This window comes from Eucyclogobius newberryi, unplaced genomic scaffold (genome assembly GCF_026437365.1).
Source record: "Eucyclogobius newberryi isolate DKJ021-1_F unplaced genomic scaffold, fEucNew1.0.hap1 SCAF_19, whole genome shotgun sequence".
Classification (NCBI taxonomy): Eukaryota; Metazoa; Chordata; class Actinopteri; order Gobiiformes; family Gobiidae; genus Eucyclogobius; species Eucyclogobius newberryi.
Window position 1 is genome coordinate 14800008 of NW_027315823.1, and position 18323 is coordinate 14818330.

At 37.9% G+C, this 18323-nt stretch overlaps 1 protein-coding gene across 2 annotated transcripts; it reads right to left on the minus strand.

The window, feature by feature from the left end:
* Window positions 1-1962: 1962 nt before the first annotated feature.
* gls2b (glutaminase 2b (liver, mitochondrial)) lies at window positions 1963-18192 on the minus strand. 2 transcript variants are annotated; one of them, XM_072451810.1, is made up of 19 exons: window positions 18009-18192; window positions 17569-17804; window positions 17117-17216; window positions 16906-17027; window positions 14903-15032; window positions 14714-14793; window positions 13040-13203; window positions 12299-12357; window positions 10660-10692; window positions 10523-10581; window positions 9368-9434; window positions 9092-9142; window positions 7906-8082; window positions 7682-7813; window positions 6088-6180; window positions 5954-6015; window positions 5801-5877; window positions 3924-3987; window positions 1963-2630 (listed from the first exon to the last, which is right to left on the minus strand). In XM_072451810.1, the coding sequence occupies exons 2-19, from the start codon at window positions 17730-17732 to the stop codon at window positions 2486-2488; spliced, it is 1779 nt and encodes a 592-aa protein (XP_072307911.1). In that variant the 5' UTR covers window positions 17733-17804; window positions 18009-18192; the 3' UTR covers window positions 1963-2485. The 2 variants fall into 2 exon arrangements, with proteins under 2 accessions (XP_072307911.1, XP_072307912.1); XM_072451811.1 differs by lacking the exons at window positions 17569-17804; window positions 18009-18192 and having other exon boundaries at window positions 1967-2630; window positions 17113-17216.
* Between the last annotated feature and the right edge of the window lie 131 nt (window positions 18193-18323).

Genomic DNA, 18323 nt, shown 5'->3' on the forward strand with positions numbered 1-18323 from the left:
ACTGTCAAGATGATTTTATTTTTGTCTCCAAGAAAGTCTAAGGAAACACTTTACTCATGCACGCTCACACTTGTGTTGAACGACTCGTCTCCATCTGAATACAGTTTAAAAAAGAACTTTTGAGTCATGTTCACTTGACATTTTGACGAGCCGCAACACAACTGTGGACACTGCACACAATAAAATAGGTATAAAATAACATAACAGCCTATGCCTACATTTTTATTTTTTTTAATTATTTTTTTATTGAAAGAATAAACATAGACCAATCAAAACTTGTGTGTAAATAAAAATACAGTCCAGTAACATTGTCAAGAGAAAAAAAAGAGAAAGAAGAAGAGAAAAAATAAATAAATAAAAAGAAAGAGAAGAAAAAAGAAAAACGAAAAAAGAAAAAAGAAAAAAAGAGAAAAAGAAAAAAGAAAAAAGGAAATAAAGTGGGCGGAACCAGAGAAAATACAAAGTGTGTATTGTTTGAGATGACCGTTTTTAGATTAATGCATCCAAATGAAAATGAAGTACAAGGTTAGAGCACCTGATCCATAATGTGAGTCCCATTTCGTCCAGTTTATGTCAAATTTGTCCATTTCCAAGTTCAGTCCATATGTGATTTTTTCCATTTTCCGTATGTCCATTATGATTTCGGTCCAGTCCTTTATTGTTGGTGCAGGCCTACATTTTTTTAATTCAATAATCTTACACATGCCCTTCAATTTTGATTGACTCTGAGGATGAACTGGTTTTCGGTCAGTTCTGAACTTTCGTCTTTCTCCCTCTTCCCACGTGTGTCTCGCTCACTGTTGAAGCACATTACACATCCACATATGCGCAGATCTGACTGGTCAATTCTCTTAACGTGTGGAGAGTTCCGTTACTTTACTTTCACACGCAGCGGCCTCAGCCCCACACAAAAAGTCCTCAAGGCTATTGCACATCAGGAAAAGTGTCAGGGAACTTTATAATCTGCACTAAATACGCATGAAACTTCTTCTCACTGCCAAACAGGAGAAAAGAGGTGTAGTGAAAAGAAAGGAGGGGCGAAGATCAGAATGAACAAAATACCACTGTGTTGTAAATCAAGCTACTGTCCAGGCGCTCTGGTTCAATCAGATCACCAGTAACTAACGTCTCTTTTCAGTTCAGATTCTGTGGTTTTGTTGCTCCACTGATCTCTGGCCTCCTCAGATTCACCGAGAGCAGCACAAGGCGCAGTTTAAACCTCACGCCTGAATTAGCCTTGCTCAGGCTCAGGCTTATTTCTGTCATGGAACGATTTGAGGCTTAAGCTGGAGACGAGGCTAGTTTGAGCCCAGGATGTCAGGATTTCTGGACTTGTCAAGCCACTTTGATGGAAGACCCTCATTATCTGTTTGAGAACCAAAACACTAAAGCACAACATAAACCACTTGGACATTATATTCAATGTTAATGTGATTAAGAGCATCACATTCACAAAGACTGTCTGTAAAATCAATATTTGATTTGAACACTATCTGGGACACAGAGAGGTCATGTTTATGAAGTACTAAAAAAAAAGGAAATGATGCGGGAGAGGTTATCAAACGTGTGTCTCTAGTTCCGTATGTTCTGGACTATAAGTCGCACCAGAGTATAAGTCGCACCAGCCAAAAAATGCATACTAGAGAAGAAAAAAACACATATAAGTTGCACTGGAGTATGAAATGCGGTTGCAAGCGTGAAAATAACAAATATCACATATAAGTCACTTTGGAGTATAAATATAAGTATAAGTATAAGTATAAATATAAGTATAAGTCGCACCCGGGCAATTAAAAGGGTATCAATAAATATGTATGTATATAATGTCTCTCTGCTGCTGCTTTTGTCCTTGTTGCTGTTTTCACAACTGTTACTGTTTTGTATTTGTAAGTAAAGAAAAAAGAAATAGTCAATATGTTTTTTACAAACTATCCCTTTAATTACACGTTGATGTGAAACTAAAACTACAACTAAAACAGGTTGTATTACAGAAGTTTATAAAAATATATATTTAATTCTGTAAAAAGGTTTTTGATATAAACCAGAACAGGCTTATTTCCATTGTCAATGAACAAAAGTCACAAACAAAGGAACTTGCTTTGGTGATTCGGTGCGACATACAACAATGAACAATAATAAAACAAGATGTATAGATTCAAAAAGCTTGCATGCATTGAAGAAAAACTATTTAAATTTACTATAAGATAAAAATAGGCTTTCTATATACACAAAATTTACAGTTAAGTACACAAAATTTACAGTTCAATATCTGAACTACTCATACTGCCGATGAACAATATTGTTGTCTTCATTTGGTATTGGTACTTTCACATTCTACAATGAAAAGATGTCTCAGAAAGGGGTCAAGAACCAGTTCCCTCAACCAATTCCATCTCCATCTCCATTAAATGTGATGTCCTGTTCTTAAACCTTGTCCTTGCACCGATGGACGGCTCGTAGAAGTCTTTGGCTAACTTTGGACACGTCACACCATGTCTTCGATGGCGTCCATTTTGTGCGAGGGCTCAGACTGGGGGTCCCTGCTGCAGACCTGCTGGTAGTCCTTCAACAAAGCCACCACGTCCGTGTGTCCGAACTGCAGGGCGTCGTCGATGGGCTGGTTCCCCCACCTGGTTCAACACATCAGGAGCATGTGACGTTTTTCCGGCGGACATTGTTTGTTTGATTCGAGTGTCTAAAATCTCTATAATGTGATCATGCTGACTTCCTTTGACAATCGACATTTCTAATCTTGTGTGTGTGCTATTTCTGAATTGTATCATATGGACTGGTTTCATCATTCTCTTGCAAATCAGAAATACCACCATTAATTATGTAAAAAATAAATGAAAAAACATCTATAAAATATCTACTGTATTTTTCGGACCATAAGTTGCATCTGTTTTCATAGTTTTGGCCGGGGTGCAACTTATACTTATATTTATACTTATATACTTATACTTGTACTCTGGAGCGACTTATATGTGATATTATTTGTTATTTTCACACTTGCAAACGCATTTCATACTCCAGTGCAACTCTTTTTTTTTTTTCTTTTCTTCTCTATTAAGCATTTTTTGGCGACTTATAGTCCGGAAAATACGGTATTCAATTTGGGGTCTAATGTATAAAACCTGCTGATGGTGATGTTTAGAGAAAGGCTTGATGCTTGATACTGATTTCGACACCACAATGATCTTTTTTTAGACAATAAAATCTATTTTTAACACAAAAATAATTTGTAGTAGTGTTAATTGTCTTACCGTGTGGTTTTAATAGTTTAGACCATTCTTAAACTGTATCTTTCCCCCCTCAGTATTCAAATCTAGTTACGCTTGATGAACAGTTTTAGTATCTGAGTATTGACTTTTTGACAACCTTACAACAAACATGCTCTTGTTTTGATCTTGTAGCTGATATTTCAGTCTTTTCTCACATGTTAATGCTTCTGGATGTGTCTCAAACGTGCACTGTGAACTGAATCTTGCTTTGAAAACACGAATTGTCTCCGGAAAATTGCAAAATGTCTCTAAAAATGTGCAATTACTTGTTAATTTACTTAATCCTACAGTCAAATGTCCAGAAATAAAATGCCTTTGTAACATATTGTTTGTATTAAAGGTGCACAATGTAACTTTCCTGCTGGTCTCTGCAGATATTCCACAGTTTGGTATTTAGTGTGTCTTGTGTTTTTATTGCTCAAAAATGCCTTAAATAAACATGCATTCTTACTTTCTGAGCGTTGTCTCCTCTACATAGACCTGACCTGAAACTTACATCACCAGCTTGTTTCAATGAGTTACTATTGTATAAATATATATAAACAAATTACATTCTTAACAGATTAACGTAATATAAATAACCACCACAAAGTATGGCTTCGAAACTAAAATAAACACAGAATTGCTGACAAAATTGCTTACCTGTCTTTTGTCAATGGATCAACTTTACAGGTTTCTGTGAGAAACTTAACCACATCTACATGGCCTGGGGGAAAGAAGCAGAAGAAGAAGAAGAAAAAACATGTAGAACTGAACAGAATTTATATGGACAATAAAAGTGTAACACACATTGAATAGTTTAACTCCCTAAACGGACCAAAAGGAAATAAATGCATATAATCCCTGTAACAAAAAGTGTCTGTAAAAAGATTTCATTTGTCTGGAAATCCATTAGGCAGTAAAATACAACTTAATATCCAGACAATCTTCCGTGGAATCGGATTTAGGGCTGCACGGCACTGCTTTTATCATTTCAGACAAACAATTATTGCTCCCAGTGTTATCTTTTGAACAAATGAGTAGCTCGCAGGGCTTTTTAAAAGATGTTGCAGGGGAGACTAACAACTCTGCGGAGACTTAACTTTATAAAGTGAACAAATAATGAGCATATGGCATTGTGTAGGGCTCATTAGTGCTTTCTTTAACGCAGTGCAGACGTAGTGTGTCTCGACATTTATCACCAGAACGAATGGAGTGGAGCATCGCACTGATTAGAGCTGTGAGCGGTGGGATAGATCATTTTCACTTTCTCATTTGCAGATAAACAGGCGTCCTATTTGTCAGTTTGACAAAAGTATTAAAAAGAAAAAGAGGAATGACATAAAGAACAACAAATAATGAAGAAAAAAAAAACAGGTTATTTTTGTGATACCAGTTTCATCAGCACATAGGTATTATAATAACTAAGCTTTCAACAGGATAATAATACAGTGATAATAATAATGATAGTAATAATAATACAGTAATAATAATCATATGTTTTGTAGATGTTGTGTATCTATTACAAGGTCTAAAAAATGTTTAAATCTAGGAACAAACAAAGAGAAGCAGTCATGTAATCATCACATTAAAATCGGGGCAAAACTCGGCCTAAACCAAGGATCTTTATCTCATTATTTCCCACTTCCGAGTGTTCCAACCGAATTAACTCTAAATTTTGGCAAATGCTATTATGTAGGCTAAAGAAATGTAAAGGTTAAACAAATTAATCTAACGTGTCAAATAAAATTATTTTGTTGGATTTTATTTTTAACAATAACAATTACACTATTTATGTGGTGGTTGACCAATCTATTTGGGATTATTATCATTATTGTAAATGTTATAATTGATCTCGTATGTGAAGTTGAAGTTACCAGCTTGAGTGGCATTCCAGGGCTTTCCCCCCAAATGTTTGTTCCAAGTAATGAAGAGTGCACCTGCTCTTAAGTTGCTCTTTCATACTCTTTTAATTGAAATACTCTAATACTCTAAAAGTTTAAAGATGTATCTGTATGTTATTTTGTGTTGTATTGTATGTATTGTTGCTCTGCTCTTTGTGCTGCTTCCTCGTTATAAATGAGAATTGGTTCTCAATCAAACTAGTACCTGGATAAATAAACGTTAAATAAAATAAAATAAATAAAAGACAGTTACAAGTGGGCTGGAACATACCATGAGTGTGAACACATCCTAAACAAGAAAGTTTAACTCAAGTGGAGCTTTTTGTTTCTCTTTTCTCCCTTAAGGTAACGATCCTGTTTGAAAATGGGATAAATTGGGTACAGAGGGTCTTTAACAATATTTATCCTGGTTATTATAGTAAGTAGAAGTACATTTAAGTTAGTAAGTAAGTACATATAAAGTGGATTTAGTTTTGCATGAAATACAATGTAACATACTGTATCTGCAAATTGTGATAAAATGGTATTCAAGCAAACAAACACAACAAATAATATTAATCCAAGCTAAATATTAGACTTCAATTATTATTTATCTTATCAGTTGTATAAAATAATACATATTTGTGTCGAGCTCACCTTCAGCTGCGGCAATATGAAGGGCTGTTCTGGCGTCGTAGTCTTTTTGGTCCATATTCATAGAGGATAATGCAAAACTAAGAAGGAAGGAATCACATGCATTTAAATAAGACGGTTAAACGACTCAATAAAATCATAAGCAAGTCACGCTACCGTCTCAAGGCCGACACGTCTCCGCTGTAAGCTGCAAACATCAAGCTGAACACCGACTTGTTCTGCCGTGGTAACGAGAGAGGAGATTACATGTAAAGAAGTAATGGATTAATAGCTAGTTACCAAGCACTGACCAGGTCGTCTCCCAGTGGTCTGCGGGGGTCCTCCTTCTTCACAAAGTGCCGTAGATTGTCATAATTGTGGAAGTTAAAATGTGATACAAGTCCCTAAGAACGATAAGAACTCAGCGTTACACTAAACTCAACCTAGAGCTGCAATATTAATCACAATAAACAAAAAAAAAAAGCAATGTTAATGGCTCTTGTTAGTAAGTCAGAAATTCTGTTACTGTACTTTTTTTTTTTTGCCATATGTTATGCTGTATTGCTGTTGTGTTGCAATAACGATATTTTTGAGATATTTTAAAATACTCTACCCCTTGTAACTATTTGACAAAATAATTCCAATTATACTAAAATAAAAATTAATTAAATATCACTTTCTTATTGGTGGAAAGTGCTTCTACAGTACACCACAGGGCCTCCTCCCTCGCTCACGAACACTCAGATGTACATTTACTACAGTTTATGCCCCGTTTGTCTGCTGTGTTTGCCTCGCACCAGTACCTCTGCAGCTTTAGGCTACGACGAGTTCAACTACGCACACAACACATACTGTTGATAATAAGAGAAGCTTCTCCTTTTTGCCTTTGCTGGATGAGTGAATGACCCGTGAATGACCCGTGAATGACCCGTGAATGACCCGTGAATGACCCGTGAATGACCCGTGAATGACCCGTGAATAACCCGTGAATAACCCGTGAATGACCCGTGAATGACCCGTGAATGACCCGTGAATGACCCGTGAATGACCCGTGAATGATCCGTGAATGTGCTTGCGCTTGCATTCATATTAACGAGTTATGTGCTCATTTATGCATAGATTTGCCTTTATGAGCTTATCTATACGTTTAATCACCCGCTAATCATTTACGCATTTATTGTACGTCTTTCTGCATTTATTGAACACAAAATAACGTAATTTTGAATTGAAACTCAAACTTGGCTTAAGCTGGAACACACTTAAATGCATTACAAAACAGGAAATGGTCAATAATCAATAGCTGCATTTGAGAGTGGCACAGAAGTGGTAAGGGCCTCAAAGCCACATTTTGTTTAGATTGAGCTCTGAGTATTCTGAAATGCATGGGACTCTTTTTTTAGCTAAGCAGTTCGTATTTTAGTGTGCTGTTAAATGCTCCTGGACAAGATTAGAATGTGCACAGAGATATAAAGTCGGTGTAATCCCTCATTCGTCCAGGCGTGTTCCATAGTAGAAAAAGCAGTTGTAGTCATCTGGACTACAAGATGACTACAACTGAAGCTTTTTCTACTACAGAGATATAAAGCTCGATTTTAAAACATAAATTGCAACCAAAAAAATTCAATTGCAGCACCAAAATTTGAAATTGCACTTACTCTCATCTCTACATTAATTAATAAAAAAGGAGCATTCTAGATTTTATTCAACACAGCAAAAGGTATAGGTAAAGGTATTATAAACAAGACAATGTTTAAATATGTGTAATTATGTGTAAAAACCTCCGAGTAGAAAAAAAAATGTCTAAATGAGCTAATAAATGCTGCATAATACACTATATCATGAATGGAGATGTGCTAAATGCCTACAGAGAGTGAATAGTAACAGTTCAGTAAACGTATCGCTTGCCTGACAGAAATGTATCCCCCGGACGCTGTTCCCGACCCTGTCCAGAGGGGGGGACCAACACAACATTCCCATCACGTTTGGAATCACCAGAAGTATGGCCCCGGACACGCCCGATTTAGCTGGCAGCCCCACCTCAGGGAGAAACACACCACAAAGAGTTTTAATTGGCTTTTCTTTTTCAAACCGACGGAGCGGTTTTGGAGTCAGGGCGACCTTCCACTCACATGGAAGGCCATTTCTCCAGAGAAGTCGTACATCCCACAGGAGTACATGAGGCTTAGGGTGTTCCTCACGGCCTCGGCGCTCAGCACGCGCTCGCCTGTGATTGGACAGATCCCTCCGTTGGCGAGCGTGGCGGCCATGATGCTTCCTGATTCACAGTTCACCTCGATGGAGCAGAGCTGAGAGACGACAGTATGGTTGAACTGATTAGTATTTTTTATTGTATGACAGGAGACTCAGAAGATATTTTCAAACTAGTTAATATGTTAAAATGCCTGTGATGAAGTATTAAATTGATTAATTTGCCTACGGCCCAAAGTCACTGGGATAGGCTCCAGTCACCCGCAACCCCTAACGGGACAAAGCGGTAGAAAATTAATGAATGAAGTATTAAAATTGTGCAGAGAAAAGTACAGATTGGAATGGATTTTTATGGAAAGCACTTTTATCACCTTGAGGCTTGAGTGCTCATAAAATCGCCAAAAGGACATTTTAGATCAATATTGTAAATACCCGGAAAAAAGGTCTAATTTAATCCGTCCACAAAGTTACAAATGACACATTGAGTCCTTGGCATAATTGATTCTGGCGTACTGTGGGAAAAGCTGACCTGTGTTTTAATACTAATACGTAGTCTGAAAAATCGTACTTTAATATCTTGCTCCTTTATCCAGACGAATTTACCTCTTTTTTTTTGTTTTAATCATTAAAAAACACCTGGGGAAAATAAATACTGTATTTTCCGCACTATAAGGCGCACTTAAAAGCCTTTTCTTTTAAAATGTTCTCAAAAAACGACAATGCGCTTTATAATAAAGTACGCTTTATAATCCAGTGCACTTTAAAATCCAGTGCGCCTTATATATGGATTATTTCTGGTTGTTCTTACTGACTTCGAAGCGATTTTGTGTGGTACACGTTTTGTTTTCGCTAAATGCGCCTTATATATGAAAAATGATCGAAAATAGACCATTCATTGACAAGTGTGCCTTATTGTAATGTGCCTTCTAGTGCGGAAAATACGGTAAATAAAATAAACAAAATAGGTAAATATGAAAATAAGATCTATCCATACCATTTATCAACTGCATTTTTTTTTTTTTTTTGTGGATTTCGATTGCAACCTCCACTGCAGAAGTTCAATGCTTTAATACAGACCTCCTAATGTTAGCCTTGATGTGCTTTTACCTGAAAGTAGAAGTCTAGGGCGTCTATCATATCTGCTCCAGGAGGGAAACACTGGCGAAACAAACAAGATCATCTTCAGACTTGTAAAATTGAGATCTCCCAAAACCAACAACCCCGGGGATCAAATCAGGGCGACGAAATTGTGGAGTGCAAGAACCTAAACGCTCAATCGCACACATCGCCAGTTTAATTTCCAAAACGGTTCTCGGTTGACTAGACATTAAATAAAGATGATTGTTGTGCGTACATAGCAAAAAATGTTCCGTAGCTGCTGACCTTCTTCTCTTTCATGTAGTATCCGATAGCGAAGTTTCTGTCGCCCGTTTCTTTTTCTGACTGGAACCTGAGACAGAGGCAGAGGCACGTCAATACTAAAACATTAATAATGCAAAACAACAGTGGAGGGATCCAGGACGCGCTGATGAACAAGGAACGGCTACTGCAAAAACCATGTTGTTGTCAAGGTTGTAGTAATTAGCGCAAGAGTAAACAAGGGAATAATACCCAATGTCCAAGGACACAATAGCAGTATGTAATGTAGGCTCGATGCTATGTTACTAACTACGCTATTACAATGAGATGTCATTACTGGACCAAACCTGACACAATGTGATGTATATATAGAAATACACAGCCGTACTTTCAAGGTTTGAAAGTACATTAAGGATCGCAGTGAAGGGATCTTTACAATTATTTATGTTCTGTGTGCAATAAAAGGCAAAAAAGTAATGGCTAGATAATGTATAGAATAGGATTAACTGTGTTTACGATGGAGATAAAATAAATATGCTATAACAAGACACACTTATTTGTAATTAAATACAGTCTGTTCTAGCAGTACAGTATAGGAACGCACGTAACAACAGGCTGTATGATCACTTACAGGAGTAAATATAAAAATTCATGTGTGAACTATTTATTTTATTTATGTTTTATCATTTTTCAGCAGAGGCTCCTCCACCTTCTTGTCTCCATTGTGATGTTATTGCTTTGCCTGAAATGTTCCACAGCATGGCATTAAACTTATCTATCGCTATATAGAGAAGCAGGTGACACCAAAAGGCCACTTTACAAGTCAGATCTGTGGAAAAGCATGCCGCCTCACAGTAACCAATGCATGTTTTTTAAGATATGTTTGCAATAATAACAACAACAACAACTGCATTTATATATTATTTTATGCCATACTATGGAACATTCCAGCCAAAAGCAATAAGACTTCTATGGAGACAATGTTACACAGTGCACATTTAATACTTTTAGTTGCAGTTTAGCCACCCGGCATGTCTGTGTATGTAGTATGAATGATTGGTGGTGGTCTGAGGGGCATTAATGGGCAGATCAGTCAGCCCAGGGGAGATGTGGGGGACAATTAATTTGAGTAAACAGGTTGTATACACGCAGAGTCAAGTCAAATGAATGAATCCTCACGTTGCATTACTAAAGCCCACATACTCCTGCCCTGCCATCCTCTTCACAAACTCCATAACCTTGGACAGAGAAGACAAACACATTACTCAAAAGTCAACGCCGGGTCACGCCATAGCTCCGCACAACAGGGTACTCACGTAGTCAAACCTCTCGGCTTTATTGGCACAGGGCTGCGGGCACAGAGCAGAAAGTGGTTCGCTTGCATACAAATAACACTGATTGTAATAACGGCTTTCAAACAATCGGCGCGACAATGAAGAGTGACGGGATTGTGCAGTAGTAATCATACACAAAGACGGAGCGAGGCGGTTCATGAATATGGCTGATTGCATAATTTAGAGCCCTTTATCTGCTAAAAAGGGCTCTCCGGCGAGCGGGAGATAAGAGGTCATGTGAAATACTCCCAGGAAGAGGTTTAGTCACATGTTACACAGAAATACAATCTATAAGAACGTAGAAAGAAGAAAGTAAATTAAAGATAACGTTTGGAAATGTATTCATCATATTTATTTCAATATTTTTTACCTTAACTCGATATTGGTTTACTATATTTAAGGAACGTAGAAAACAGTTGATTAAAAATATAGATGATATTTAACTGTACTTCAACACAAATCTAAATTAATTTGTTACAAGTGCATTCAACAATTAAGACAGTGACGATGCAAATCATAGATAAAAAGTTGCCAAAGTGGCTTCTGGAAGAATAGTTATTTAGTGATGTAATTAATGGGAGCTAAATGTTTGGAATTCTTTCACATCAAAGAGTAAGAAGAAAAAAATATTAGACTCTTTTTAAGACATGATAGCTTTCTAGTTTTTTATTTTAAATTCTCTAAAAATGTCCCTATTTTCTCCAAATATGAGGTGAATATTCTGAATTCAAATGTTTTTACTAATAAAAATTGTAATGCTGATTTATTCTTAAAAAACAATGGTCATGATGGTCGAGCTGTCCATGTAATTATTTGGTGTTTTTGGTTCTCAAGCTGATTATCCACTCAGGAAACAGAATAAACCTCACATCAGTCTCTTTTGTGTTGCCAGTTTAAAAGCCTAAATCCAGAGTGTCTAAACCTCTGGTCCTCTCTCTGATGTGAACTACCTAAAGCTCAGCTCCTGCACCAAAGATGACTCAGAGCTAGTTTGGCCTCTGCAGCTCAGTGAGTCTGGGATTCTGCAGAAGGACAAACACTTGGATGTGTCTCTTCTGCAGGTTAAGACTCTGGCAACACAGCTTCAGTCGAGATTGTAGTACATTTTAAAGAGCACAAGCTACTTTCCGTTCATTTAAAGGTGCACAATGTAACTTTTAAGTGTCTGCCACCTCATTGTCTCCCTGTAAAAGAGTTGTTTTGACAAGAATGTTCTATGTGGAGAGGCGACCTCGCTTACAGGGAGAATGCATGTTTTCCAACTTATTCTTGCACGATATAAACAGCTGTAATGATATAACTAAATAGATCAGTTCGATTATATATTCAAGGCCAAACAATCACAGCTTCAAGGCAGATTCTCCACCAGAAAAATTACTTAATACACCTTGAACGAGCCATTCAAAAGAACATCAATTCACTCTTAATAAACTGTTTTTCTTTGCTAATGTTCTGGTCAACTGTTATCTACTGGCTAGAAGCTGCTGGAATAACTATATGAATCCAAAATGTCTGTACATCTTGCATTATTTACCGAACACACGGGCAGCACAGGGACACTTCACGCACATGTGCTGACTCAGCTTTACACACTACAGTACATGTAGAGTAGAGTGTTTACCTTGATAAGTGAGCTGATCACTATAGCCCCAGCGTTCACCATGGGATTGTGGGGTTTATCTGAAACAAAGAGCCCACGATAAGATACTGTTTTATTACCAACTTACAACAGGAAGAAAGGTTTAACGTCTGCAATGATCAAAGCTCTCCAAGTACCGGTATTAGCTGGGCATTAGTACACTGCACGTTGGATTATTGGGTAATTATAGTCTGGATACATAGTTGTTTTAGCCATTGTAAATTAAAAAAATCAAGCTTGAATGTGATTTTTTAGTGTGGGAGTCATTTTGGTTGATTGTTTTTCTTGCCTTTGTCAGTCTATTACATTATATTTAGCTTTAAGTCCGTATATAGCAATGTGTTGGAATTTTCACATTCTAGACCAAGACTGGGCAATATGGTGCTAAAAATCGAATTGTGATTTAATTAATGTGACAATGCACTATTTTTGTTGAATCCTCATATCGTGCAATGCAGTTTTAGTATCCAATAACGTTTTTACGTCCTAAATACAATAAACTAAATTTACATAGATCGTGATCAAATTAAATCACCATCTGGCTCCAAGAAAATTGTGATATTATCATTTTTTTTGCACATTTTTTGACCACCTCTTCTAGACTGAAAAATAAAACTCTCGATAGGTCAAATCTGTAACTGTTGAACCTGATGATTCATCGCGGCGACGCACATTTACTCGGTGTGTTATTTCTTCAGCCCGATAGACAATAGTGAGTCCCACCTTCATCGTTGAGCGAGAGCATGTTGAACTTGACCCCGCTGGGCTCCATCCCCACATATCGATGCACTGAGTCCGTGCCGTCCTCGTGGACCGCGATGGCGTATTGCAGAGGCTTCACACACGACTGGAGACAGAACGGCTGCTTAGTGTCGCCCACCGAGTGTCTGAGGGGGAGAAACTAGCATCAGTCCAAGGAGGGAAAGTAGTGTAGCATGTTAAAGTGCGTGTGTTTATGACTATTCCAACAGATGGAGATTCTATTCAGGTTAGGTCATCTTTATTTATATATAATTTGTTCTATTTATAGAAGATTATTTAAGCTGTGCTGCTGGGGCGACCTATCAAGAGAGATAGTTTGTTGTTACAAAACGAGTCAGGACTGATAAATCTGATCTGTTTTTATTGCACAAAAAACAATGACATTTTGAGGCTACAGTATCAATATTGTGGGCTGCTGTATTGATATTTCACTTTGAGTAATATTTGGTATAACTTCCCACATTATCTTGTGTCAGCACTACAATTGTGAGGAAAGTAAACTTGTTAATGTTAATGCTAACTATTTTGATTATTAAAATGGGTGTATTTCATTTCAAGTTTGTGCTGGTCGCTGTTTAACAAAGAAAAACATTGTTCAAATATATTGGGTCCTTTAAAAAATAGTGATGAGAATCGTAGAACATCCTGAGCAATAGATTGATTATCACTATCTATTGCTGTATCGTGCATTGCATCGAATTGTGAGTGGAAATGTTGTTCCTTTGGTTATAAAAGTCCACAGTATGACATGAAGCTTGTCTATCTCCATGGATAATGTTTCGAAGTATGGTTTCAACTTTCTATTTCCATGGACTCATGCACCTCCAGAAAGTTACATACTGTTGCTTTAAGTTAAGAAAATGCACTGCTGATTTCCAGTGCACTGTGGGTAAAAGATTCTGAGTCATTTCTGTGCTACTAAACTACAATAAATGTGAATGACGTATTTTCATTATAACAGAAAAATATTAAAATAATCATACCTGACTTCATTAACAAAGGATTTGCCTTAAAGGTGCACTAAGTGACTTTTCTGCTACTCTCATGGAGATGTTATTGCCTGTAATATTCCACAGTATGGCATTAAACTTGTTTTAAATCTCCGTCACGCAGATGGCACTTCCAGAATGCAAGTTTTTCCCAATGTATTTCATTAGCAGTAAAACACTTGTAATTGCAAGATAGCCTCAAATCCCATACTTTGGAACATTTCAAACAAAGCAATAACATCTCCATGGAAACAAGCATATAGCAGACCCCCAGAAAAGTTACATAGTGCATGTTTAAATCCAACTCAAAACATTTAAATACAAAATTGAATAAGAATGTACAGTAAATATCACCTTTTTGACTTATTACCGACTCAACACTTTCCTACAATTTAAAAATAGTATATGATGCAAGTTGCTTCCAATAGCAAGTGCTCAATAGACTAATACCGAAACGTCAAATGTCAAAAGGGGAGAAATGCCTTACTATACAGACCAGCTTCAATAACTCACGCTCTATGTTAAGAAAAGCAGTGCAGCGCCCTTTTCCATAGCTCCTCGCCCTGTTGGCATTGCCTCTTATTGCGTGAGACAGATGTAACATTGGTAAAAGACGCTACACAAATTCCAAATGTGTTTGCTGTACCTCTGACCATCCACTGTGCACAGAGAAACACCCCACAGCTCCGGGTTGAACTTGGCCAACTGCGGAATGTAGTCTGCCACCTAAACACAGACAAAACCGGCGCTGGTAAAGGCGGTGTGTCAAATCCACGACTATTACTATGACCAGTGTACAATAGAACCTGTTGTTGTTGTTGCATTTGAGCCTTACTTTTCCGTCGGTTTGCTTCTCCACGTTGTAGTAGATTTTGTTTATCTGCTTTGCAAAAACGTCAAACTCCGGAATAATGAATTTCTTCCTGAAGGCTTGTATCAGCAGCAAAATGTTTCCGCCCATGCACCTGGAAACTCAAAGAGACATGGACATTATTGGTTCATTCAGACACTTTTAACCGGCCAAAACATTTTGCTTTCTGTTTTAAAGCAGTTTTACATTCCTAGCGTGGTTAAATGCAACACTCTAAAAAGGCTGTTTACGACCAAGATCTGTGCAAAATTCAACTGAATACATTTATCAGAGAAAGTTGAGGGAATAAAACATAATTGATTGAGTTGAAATTGTATTGTTTGTTTTTTATCAATTGATTTTGGAAAATATGTTTTTGCATCAACATATAGTACAGTGGTGCAAAATCATACAAGATACGGTACTTTTTACTTGGCGACGGGAGTGTTCTGTCGCCAATGCTGTAGATAAATGGGAAGACAACAGGACAGATAGAGGCCGCAATCCTTTATTAAAATAGATTCTTGTTGAAGGTCAGGCTTAAAATAGCTCAGCTCATGCCCACACATGGAAAAAAGCAAAATCACACGTCAGTTACAGGGTATTTATAAAGGTTATTTAAAAAGCGTGACTAATCGTACAACCCAGCAACTACCGGTACATACATCCAGTCAATGGATATAGATAGCTGTAGTATTCATGCTGCTGACAAACGGTCATGTTAACACAATAAATGATAATAAATTACAATAAAACTAAGACTTTCCTTTATCTTTTTTTTTTTTTTTTAATTATTATGGATGTTCCTATTGAAGCAATACAGCTGTAAATATGACTGTTATTATTATTAATAAGATTATAAGAGTTTTTTTTAATCTGTTTTTATTATTATACTTCTGTTCCTAATCTGTCTAATATTTCTTGCAACAATGGAATTTCACCATTGTGGGACAAATAAAGCTTATCTTATTTTATCTTACAATGATGTGGCCGATGAGTTTTAGAGCCATCGCTATGCCCCTTTGCTCAACCAACTTCCCCCGTATAATAAATAGATAAATAAGCAAACATGCATATACCTTAATGCACAACCACAGACATTGGTGACAATGACATAACTGACATAAATGTAGAGCTTTTTCCGAAACTGCCATTTACAATGAAAACTCATTCCACTCAGGTTTAGACTAACACTTTGGGGTATTCAGCAGTGCTAACTTTATAGCATTAAGTTACATTCTTGCTATAAACGGTAAACAATTGAACAAGAAAATGGGGTTATTCCATCAAAATCGCTTCACTAGTCAAGGCGTATCCCTTGAAATTCTAGGCTGAAACTAGCTCCATCTCCAGCTTAAGCCTCAAGTTTGGAAAGACCCGGGCCTAACTCAGGCCTGCGCGCTCCAGGTGAATCTAGAACGGATCAGTGGAGCAGCCAAACCTCAGAGAAAGAGTTGTGATCTTTGTTACGATCTGGCTGAACAGATTTGTAAAATGTTCAGAAGAGAGAAAGACAAGGCTCCACTCCTGTTTGCCCCGGCATCAGAGGAGGAGGCAGAGTAACTACTTTGATACATTTTCAGAAGCGAGGTAACCTTAATGTCTTGTCTTTTTCTGCACGTGGAGCTCATCTTGACCTCCAGATTTGTAAGGGAACTCTTCACAGGCAATGGGAATTAATAAATCACGTCAGCACATATGTAATGTATGTTTAATGCCTTTCGACAGGAAGTGAGAGACACATGACGGAAAGAAGAGAGAGAGAGACGGATGTGATGAAGCACTGGACACAGCCAACTGTCAGAAAACCAGTTCTGGTGCAAAATAGATTTTATGGGACTGGATTGTCCATATAAACCAGGCCTAATCTTCACGTTATAACATATAATCCTTTATTGATGTCATATTTTGGTCATTCAGATTTAGAGCTGAAGCAGAACTTTGTGAAATCCGTAACTGAAATTCCCAAATGTATGTATTTGTGTCACCTGTGGAACAAGTCTCTGTCCATCATGACGTCCCCGACTGACTCTCTCACAGCCTGACGCAGTTTCTCCATACACTCCCTGAGGCGAGGGTCTGAAGGGAGCAGACCAGTCTTTTTCAGGGCCTAAACAGAGGAAAAAAGTGCTTTTGTTTTCATTTCCTATATGTGACAATCACCAAAAGTACAAGGATATTCTGGTTTTATCTACCTACTGAGTTAAAATGTGCAATGGGGATTTGCTCTTGTCCTCCAGTGATGGTGTAGAAGAGCATGTCTTCCACTCCAGAGCTGGGGGACTTTGTGAGGACACTTCTGTTGAGAAAAAAACAGTTTAAGTACATTCTTGTGACGTCTTACAATAGACAATTATTGGTAAAAATAACATAGACTACAATATTTAAGCATTTAAACAACACAGAAGAACTCCATTAAACATAGTGTGTGCACACTATGTTTATTTCGCTTGCTGGGGCCTACTCATGGATCTATTATGTCTATTACTTTTTTTTAAATATATATATCATCTTAATTCCCATATCACCATTTGAGTTGCATAGTTACAGCATTCGTACAAGCATTTTCACTCCAGTCCAATCTACTACAGACACTGGTGTATTTGCAGAAGTAGCCGCTGAGCTCAGAGAAGCCACAGATAAACACTCACAGTTTGAACAGATCCAAGTGTGCAGCGGCTCGTTGGTGGAACCCATCCGAGTTGGAGCTCTCACAGCACCGCGGATGGACCAGCAGCACCCTCTTTGTGGCGTCCACATTTCTCGAAATGAGTTGAGATCTTTTGGTGAGGCGCAGCGCTCTCAGGCAGTGCATGGCGCCCGTGGCAGTGACGAACAGCCTGGGCAAATATTTCAGTCGGCAGGCGGCCAGGGGTCAGAAGGGAACCTACAGTCAAAAGTACACGTTTGGAAATTTGAATCTGCCTTTAACACGGCCGGGCCTGCACACGTGCCACGCGTGTTTGCGTTATAACAAGCGAAGAACGTGTTGAATGCCGCGCGTAATGTGCGTAAAGACGCGCGGCTCCACAGACACAAGCGTTGACTGTTTGTGAAAGAAAAACCCTGCCTATATTATTATAACGCCTACCTTAATAATGAGAGTAGGCATGTAAAGTAGACACAAGTGTTAGCAGCGTCCAGAGAAAGCAGCAGCTGCGCCTGGAATGACTCTTTCGACACCTGAAGATCTAGAGCCATAACATTGAACATGTGCCGCTCCAGACGCTGCGCCGCGGCCAATCACTGGAACCAACTGCATGACGAACTCGAACGACCCCTTTTCCCCAACACCTGTTTCAAACTCCTAAACCATATTTCAACTGTAAGAAAGCCTTTGACCCATAGTATTAGATTACACTTTCTTTACAAGCCAATGGTTGCACAATGCGCTCAACCAATGGGA